The sequence below is a fragment of the Bubalus bubalis genome, chromosome 9, assembly GCF_019923935.1.
Source record: "Bubalus bubalis isolate 160015118507 breed Murrah chromosome 9, NDDB_SH_1, whole genome shotgun sequence".
NCBI lineage: Eukaryota > Metazoa > Chordata > Mammalia > Artiodactyla > Bovidae > Bubalus > Bubalus bubalis.
Window position 1 is genome coordinate 94,661,026 of NC_059165.1, and position 8,355 is coordinate 94,669,380.

Below are 8,355 nucleotides of genomic sequence, written 5' to 3' on the forward strand. Positions count from 1 at the left end.
CTGGGGCATTGACTCCAGACTGAGACCAACGTCATCCAGGCTGGGATGGGGACTTGACGTTGAAAGCACGAGAGTCCGTCCAAGGCACACAAGAGTTCCTGTGTCCCTAGTTCCCTCCCCACGGTTGGCATGTGTGTGTCTATAGGGCGTGGCGTCCTTGTGTGACTGTGGTAACTGGGTTGTGTATTTTGTGTGCACAAGGCCATGTGTCACTGTGTATATAGGTGTAGCATGTGTACCTAGGTGGTGTATTCACCTGTGTGTCTGGTTATTTATTCAATGGACATTTCCTGAACACCTTCAATGTGCCATTCTCTCTTCTAAGCAGGATATACCAAAGAGCCAGCAAGTCCCCTACCCGTGTTGTCACATTTGAATGTTCATGAGGAATAGGAACGAATGTCCCTGTTGCAGGTGGGGAGTGAGGGATGGAGCTCAGGTCTCTGGGTACAGCGATGAATAGGGATGCACCCTGACCCTGAGGCTGCTCATGACTTAAAGCTCTGGAGCGTATGTGGGGTAGGGGCTGGTGGGGGTGGTGGTTCCTGTCCTGTCCAGACCCAGATCCCCAAAGAGGCATCATTGTGGGGGAGAATAACCCAGCAACTTCCCAGGAGGCCTAGGACCCTCGTGTGGCCATCAAGGTGGCCTCAAAGGTAACACTACGGGACTTCCCTGATGGTCCAGTGGTTAAGATTCCCCAGCTTTCACTGCAAAAGGCCTGGGTTCCATAACTGGTCAGTCAGGGAACTAAGATTCCACATGTCGTGCAGAGAGGCCCCCCACAAAAATAGTCTAACACTGTCTTCTCCTTTGACGAAGACCATAAGCCTTGAGTGTGGATGTCATTAAAGGAAGTTAGGGCCCCGTTTTCAAAAATAGAAGTTGCGGACAAGGGAGGAGGGCGGAATGGGGAGAAGAAAAGTTGCGGTTGCTCCCCCACCCCCTCCGGTGCTGATGCACCTTGCTCTTTTTGGAGACGCCAGCTCAGTCACCCACACCCCACAGAAGACACAGCTCAGGGCCCGGGCCCTCCCCATCATCTCAAAGAGGTTTATTTCCAGCCGGGGCCTGGCCCGGCCCCTCAGAGATATGACCCGCCCCCAAATGCCTGGCCACGCCCCCCCAGACCTGCACCGCGCAAGCGCAGTCTTAGGCTACTGGATACGCAGGCGGCAGCAGCGAGCTCCAGTCCAGTCCATGCCTGCGCACTGGCAGTGGCACGTGGTCTCAGCACGCACGTCCCACGAGCCACAGGCAGAGCCACACGTGCAGCCAGTGACGGCGAAGCCTGCGAGGGGGAGCAAGGAGGAGAGAGCTTGGACCCCGAGCCAGAAGCTTCGAGTTTGGGCTTCCAGAGGGCTGGCAGCGTGGGTGGCGGGTTGGCTGGGGGCCTGGACATCAGTGTCCTGAGGAAATGGGGCCCGGGAGTTGGGGGAAGGGACAAGGCCGGGAGTGCAGACCAGGATATTAAGGAATTAGAAGCTGGGACTCCTTGGTTCTAGAGAAATGGAACCTAAACACAGTGGAGGGGGTTATGGGGTGCTGAGAATAGAGCCGGGAGACTGAACAACGGAGTTCTGTACCTACCTGAAGGGCAGGTGACCAGGGACCCCCTGGAGGTGACACTCCGGCAGTCCAGGCCAATGATCCTTACTGCCCCAGGAACTGCGGGAAAGGGTGATGCCAAGTAACTGTGAGACCAAGCTGCCCCAACCCCCTTCTCATGCTGCCTAGGCCCTGGAGTTTGGAGATGGGCAGAGGGTCAAGAAAACGCCCCTGGGGAAGGCCCAGTAGGTGGGGAACTCCCCACCTCTAAGGATTCTGTCCTGGGTGGGCGTTTTTGAGGGAGGAGGGTTTTGAGCTGTAGTTAGAGGTGGAGACCGGTGGAGATTAGTGTTGGGTTGGGTTTGGGGTTGAGATTTGGTTGGGGTTGGGGCTGGCCTGATGTTTGCTCCATGTCAGGAATCAGAGGGGCCCCTGAGGGCCTGGCTGAGGTTGGATGGGAGGGTTCTCACCTAGGGAGGTGGTGACCTCCTGGATCTTCTCACTGATGGCTTTATCTATGGGGCACAGCGACTGGCCACACACCAGCAGCCCCAGGACTGGGATGAAGAGGAAGGAGAGAGCCTTCATCCTGCAGGTGCTGCAAGAAAAAAAACCAAGAGACCCCCAGCTGGGTCTACCCCTCCCCATCCTGGGGAAGCTCAGACCCACAGAGCATGTGGGATTGGGAGCTGTGGGTCCCAACTGGGATTGGGCTGGAGACCCAGCTTTGCCCCTACAGGCAGGAGCAGCTGTCACTTACCCTCTCTGTGGACTCAGCAGGCCAAATTTTGAACACTAATTCCGCGCCCCTGCCTCTGCTCCCTCTTTAAGGCTGCCGGGTGTACAGCTTCCTGTCTTGGCTAAGACCCTTGGCATCCTGGGCCTCCCTTTCCACATCCGGGGCTAAGAGGAAGCCCCCGGGGTAGAGTCCAGGGACCTAGTAATGCCACAGACTCCGCCTTCCAGAGCCTTCCCTGCCCACATCTAGGCTTGGGGGCTGGTCCGGAAGATAGTACCTGGTGGAATAACCATAGTCAGAAGAGCAGAGAGAGAAACCAGCTTATGTGGAGCGGTGGGAGGGCACACACATGTGACCAGAGTCATGTCCTTGTGTAAGATCTGCATGCTGGGCTTCCCTGGTGGTCCAGTCGTTTAGGATCTGCCTTGCAATGCAGGAGACAACAGATCGATCGCTGGTCCTGGAAGATCCCATATGCCTCAAAGCAACTATGCCCGTGTGCCACAACCCCAGAACTCACATTCTGCAAATACTGAGCCCTCGAACTTAGAGCTTGTGCTCCGCAACAAGAGAAGCCACTCTAATGAGAAGCCCAAGCACTGCAACTAGAAAGTAACTCCCACCTCACTGCAACTAGAGAAAGTTCAAGTGCAGCAATGAAGACCCAGCCCAGCCAATAGACAAATAAATAAATCTTAAAAAAAAAAAAAGAACTACATGCCATGTTCATTCCCAAATGCCTATCACAATAGAAAATAAAACCATGATTTATTTCTTCAAAGGAATAATAGACAACTGAAGTTGTCAAACTATGGCCCCTGGGCTAGATCTAGCCCACCATCTTTTTTTTTCTTTTTGGCTACACCATGCATCATGTAGGGCGTAGTTCCCCAACCAGGGATGGAATACCGGTACCCTCTGCAGTGGAAGCTCGGACTCTTAATCAGTGGATCACCAGGGAGCTTTGCCCATCATCTATTTTTATACAACCCATGAGCTAAGAATGGTTTTTACATTGTTTTGGTTTGTTTTTGTTTCCAACAGGGATTTTTTAAATACTGTGGTAAAACACACATAACATAAAATGGACCATTTTCAAGTGTACGGTTCATCAGCACTAAGATGGAGCAACCACCGAGGCAGACACGAGACTGTTGTGGCCACAAGCAAAAGGATGCCAGCAGCCACGAGAAGCTGGAAGAACTCAAGAACTGATTCTTTCCCAGAGCCTTTAAAGGGAGTGTGGCTTGATTTCAGTCACACACGGTGTTGTGTAATCATCACCTCTGTCCATTTCCACAATTTTTTTTTTAATCATTCTAAACTGACTTTACCCATAAACACTAACTCCCACTTCCTCTTCCTGAAGTCCCTGGTAACCTCTAATCTACTTTCTGTTCCTATGAATTTGCCTATTTATACCACAAATAAGTGGAATCCTAGGATAGTTACCCTTCTGTGCCTGACTTATTTCACTAGCATAACATTTAAACATTCATCCATGTTGTAGCATGGATCAAAACCTCATTCCTTTTTCAGGCTAATATTCAATTTTATGTACACACTGGATTTTTGTGTGTCATCCATTTGTTGATGGACAGTTAGGTTGTTTCCACCTTTTAAAAAAAATGTTTCTTTTCAATGAATTTTTTTTTTTTTTTTTTTGGCTGCATTGGATCTTTGTTGCTGCACACAGGCTTTCTCTAGTTTTGGTGAGCGGGGGCTACTCTCCAGGTGCGGTGAGTGGGCTTCAAATGGCAGTGGCTTCTTTTGTGGAGCATGGGCTCTAGGCACGCGGGCTTCAGTACTTGCGGCACATGGACTTCACTGCTCCATGGCATGTGGGATCTTCCCCGACCAGGGATCAAACCTGTGTCACCTGCATTAGCAGGCAGATGCTTAACCACTGGACCACTAGGGAAGTCCTGTTTCTACCTTCTGGCTATTGCCAAGGATATTGCTCTGAACTTGGGACCACAAGTATCCTTCAAGTGACTGCTTTCAGTTATTTTAGGCTTAAACCCAGGAGTGGAATTGCTGGGTCCTTAAACCCAGGAGTGGCATTGCTGGGTCCTTAAACCCAGGAGTGGAATTGGTGGGCTTCCCTGGTGGCTCAGAGGTTAAAGCGTCTGCCTGGAATGTGGGAGACCTGGGTTCAATCCCTGGGCTGGGAAGATCCCCTGGAGAAGGAAATGGCAACCCACTCTAGTACTCTTGCCTGGAAAATCCCATGGAGGGAGGAGCCTGAGAGGCTACAGTCCATGGCGTTGCAAAGAGTCGGACACGACTGAGCGACTTCACTATGGTGACTATAGCAATTCTATGTTTAACTTTTCGAGGGACTGCCAAACACTGTTTACATTTTTAAATCATTGACAGAAATTTAATATTTAGTGAAATAGGAAGAGTATGTGCAATTCAAAGTCCAGAGTGCACATCAAATTTTCTCAAAACACAGGCATGCCCACTTTTGAAGATACCATCCATGGCTGCTTTTACGAAGTCACTCACAGAGTTGAGAAGTCATGGCAGTGTCCATAATGACCCACAGAGCCGACCGCATTTGCTGTCTGGCCCTTTACAGAGAGGGCTTCCAGGTGGCACTAGTGGTAAAGAATCGGCCTGCCAATGCAGGAGACACAAGAGACATGGTTTCCATCACTGGATGGAGAAGGTCCCCTGCAGTAGGAAATGGTGACCCACTCCAGTATTCTTGCCTGGAAAAGTTCCATGGACAGAGGAGCTTGGCAGGCTATGGTCCACGGGGTCACAAAGAATTGGATGTGACTGAGCACACCTTTACAGATAAAAACTTTTGCCCACCCAGTAGCCATGAATGTGAATACATAATGGACATATGAATTTCAGGCAGCTACATGCAACAATCTGGGTGATTTCCACCAACCTAGCGGTGAGCAAAGGAACCCAGAGATAAAAAGAGGACATATTATATCAATCCATCTATTTTAAAGGTCCAAAACTAGGACTTCCCTGCTGGTCCAGTGGTTAAGACTCAATGCTTCCAATGCAGGGGCTGTGGGTTCAATTCCTGGACAGGTAACTAAGATCCTGCGTGCTGGGAGGTGCTGCCAAATAAATAAAAAGTTAAAGAATGCAAACCAAAACAAACAAACAAACAAAAAAACCCACTAAAGCACAACTGGTCTGTGCTGTTGGGAATAAGAATGAAATTTTCCTGGAAGTAATGAATAGAGATGAGAAAGGAGCAGAAGGAAGGCTTCTAGGAAACTCATGAAAATTTTCAGCTGTACATGTGTATTTGCACATTTTTCTTTATGCATATTGTATCTCAATAAAAGTGTTGTTTTGTTTAGTTGCCAAGTCCTGTGGGACTCTTTTGTGACCCCATGAACTGTAGCCCACCAGGCTCCTCTGCCCATGGGATTTCCCAGGCAAGAATACTGGAGTGAGTTGCCATTTCCTTCTCCAGGGGATATTTCTGACCCAGGGATCGAGCCTGAGTCTCTTGCATTGGCAGGTGGATTGTTTACCACTGAGCCACCAGTGTGTAAAATGGCTGTGTAAATACAACAATGTTCACATGGCCAAAGTGTAGATAGTATTTATTGAGTACTTACTAGTGTGGCACCCAGAGAAGGCAATGGCACCCCACTCCAGTACTCTTGCCTGGAAAATCCCATGGACAGAGGAGCCTGGTGGGCTGCAGTCCATGGGGTCGCTAAGAGTCGGACACGACTGAACGACTTCACTTTCACTTTTCACTTTCATGCATTGGAGAAGGAAATGGCAACCCACTCCAGTGTTCTTGCCTGGAGAATCCCAGGGACAGGGGAGCCTGGTGGGCTGCCGTCTATGGGGTCACACAGAGTCAGACACGACTGAAGCGACTTAGCAGCAGCAGCAGCAGCAGTGTGGCAAAGATGCTAAACATTGGGCATCCAGTAAGGATCAAAGGGACACTCCTGCCCTCTCAAAGTCTGCCCTGTCACAGAAAGACAGACACCAAGAGAGCACTCAGTCAGCCTCAACCTCCACCTGTCCTTTTCTCCCTAAAGCAGAGGAACCCAATTCTAGGAGGATTTCTGACACAAGAATAGAAGAATAGACCTGAACAGACATTCCTCCAAATAAGACATACAGATGGCCAATAGGTACATGAAAAGATGCTCAACATCGCTATTAGAGAAATGCAAATCAGAACTACAGTGAGATATCAACTCACACCTGTCAGGATGGCCATCTTCAAAAAGACTGCAGATAAAACTTGTTGATGAGAATGTAGAGAAAAAAGACACTGTGTACACACTGGTGCCGTCAAAATGGAGAACAGTGTGAAGGTGCCTCAAAAACTAAAAGTAGAACTACTGCTGCTGCTGCTGCGTCGCTTCAGTCGTGTCCGACTCTGTGCGACCCCATAGACGGCAGCCCACCAGGCTCCCCCGTCCCTGGGATTCTCCAGGCAAGAACACTGGAGTGGGTTGCCATTTCCTTCTCCAATGCATGAAAGTGAAAAGTGAAAGTGAAGCTGCTCAGTCGTGTCCGACTCACAGCTACTACATGATGCAGCAATTCCACTCCTGAGTATATATCAGAAGACAATGAAAACACTAGTTTGAAAGGATACATGCACTCCAGTGCTGTTCATTGCAGCATTATTTATGATAGCCCAGATATGGAAGCAACCTAAGTGCCCATCAACAGATAAGTGGATAAAGATGTGGCATATATATATATACACACATATATACACATATATGGCACTGGCACCCCACTCCAGTACTCTTGCCTGGAAAATCCCATGGACGGAGGAGCCTGGTAGGCTGCAGTCCACGGGGTCTCGAAGAGTCGGACACGACTGAGCAACTTCACTTTCACTTTTCACTTTCATGCACTGGAGAAGGAAATGGCAACCCACTCCAGTGTTCTTGCCTGGAGGATCCCAGGGACGGGGGAGCCTGGTGGGCTGCCGTCTATGGGGTCGCACGGAGTCAGACATGACTGAAGTGACTTAGCAGCAGGAGCAGCATACACATATATATGTATGATGGTATATTACTCAGCCTAGAAAATATTATGCTTAATGAACTAAGACAGAGAAGGACAAATACTGTATGTTATCAGGACATATGCAGAATCTAAAAAATACAACATAGTAGTAAATATAACAAAAAATAAAGAGAACAAACTAGTGGTTGCCAGTGGGGAGAGGGAAGGAGGAGGGGCAAAAGAGGAGTAGGAGATTAAGGGGTACAAGCTACAATGTATAAAATAAATAAGCTACCAAGATACATATTGTACAGCAAGGGAATACAGGTGACTTTATAATAATTATAAAGGAATATAATCTATAAAAATTTCAATTTTATGAAATTTTACCATTTACACTTTTTATTTACAATTTAATTTTACAATTTTACGTATTTATATTTTACAATTTACAACTATGTTGTACACCTGAAACTAAGGCAAAAGTCATTTTTTGAGTGCTCTGATTTTTTCAAACCCTTTAGTCTCAGAACTTTTCAGATAAGAGCTTTTGAAGGAAGCAAAAGAAGTGGGCAGCTCTAACTACAGGAGAGGTGAAAAACAAGGACAGTGGGTAGAACCCCCGGGGATTCCCTGGGGACTCAGTTTGAAAACCCCTAGCTCAGTAGCAGGAAAAAGGTATACATGCCCTGATAAAAGAAAGGTTCACATACGGAGGTCTGGAGAAGTCATTCTGGCTTCTACATGAGTTAGCTTGAATTTTATGCTAGCTCAAATAGCCTGCTTGTGACCTATCAAACCTACATTGTATACTTGCTTTAATTATTAAAGAAAAGGGCACACTGACCAGAAGTCAAGAATGTCCATGTTCAAAATAAAGATTAAATGCCTCCCTTCCTGGGACATCAATGCTGGTCCTCCTTTGGTGATAAGACTCCCTTCCCAAGCTCCAAGGCCGTACTGGCTGACTATCCACATTCTGGCCTTGTTTCTTTGAAACTTTGAAGGAGTGTCTTTCTGACTTGTCTGACATTCTTTGCTCTGACAAGACACAAAGTGAAAGTCATTCAGTCGTGTCCGACTCTGCAACCCCATGGACT

At 48.2% G+C, this 8,355-nt stretch overlaps 1 protein-coding gene across 3 annotated transcripts; it reads right to left on the reverse strand.

The window, feature by feature from the left end:
- Nucleotides 1-1,039: 1,039 nt before the first annotated feature.
- RETN (resistin) lies at nucleotides 1,040-7,108 on the reverse strand. 3 transcript variants are annotated; one of them, XM_006046759.4, is made up of 4 exons: nucleotides 2,309-2,574; nucleotides 2,019-2,146; nucleotides 1,591-1,668; nucleotides 1,040-1,291 (listed from the first exon to the last, which is right to left on the reverse strand). In XM_006046759.4, exons 2-4 carry the CDS (start codon nucleotides 2,134-2,136, stop codon nucleotides 1,158-1,160), a joined length of 330 nt encoding a protein of 109 aa, XP_006046821.1. In that variant the 5' UTR covers nucleotides 2,137-2,146; nucleotides 2,309-2,574; the 3' UTR covers nucleotides 1,040-1,157. The 3 variants fall into 3 exon arrangements, with proteins under 3 accessions (XP_006046821.1, XP_044804017.1, XP_044804018.1); XM_044948082.1 differs by lacking the exons at nucleotides 1,591-1,668; nucleotides 2,309-2,574 and adding an exon at nucleotides 7,056-7,108; XM_044948083.2 differs by lacking the exon at nucleotides 1,591-1,668 and having other exon boundaries at nucleotides 2,309-2,714.
- Between the last annotated feature and the right edge of the window lie 1,247 nt (nucleotides 7,109-8,355).

Excerpts from the sequence above, each read along its gene's own strand:
- RETN (XM_006046759.4), bottom strand. The coding sequence starts at position 2,136 with ATGAAGGCTCTCTCCTTCCTCTTCATCCCAGTCCTGGGGCTGCTGGTG. Across the intron at positions 1,669-2,018 it reads GGAGGTCACCACCTCCCTAG|TTCCTGGGGCAGTAAGGATC; the intron begins GTGAGAACCCTC and ends CCTTTCCCGCAG. Across the intron at positions 1,292-1,590 it reads CCTGGTCACCTGCCCTTCAG|GCTTCGCCGTCACTGGCTGC; the intron begins GTAGGTACAGAA and ends TCCCCCTCGCAG.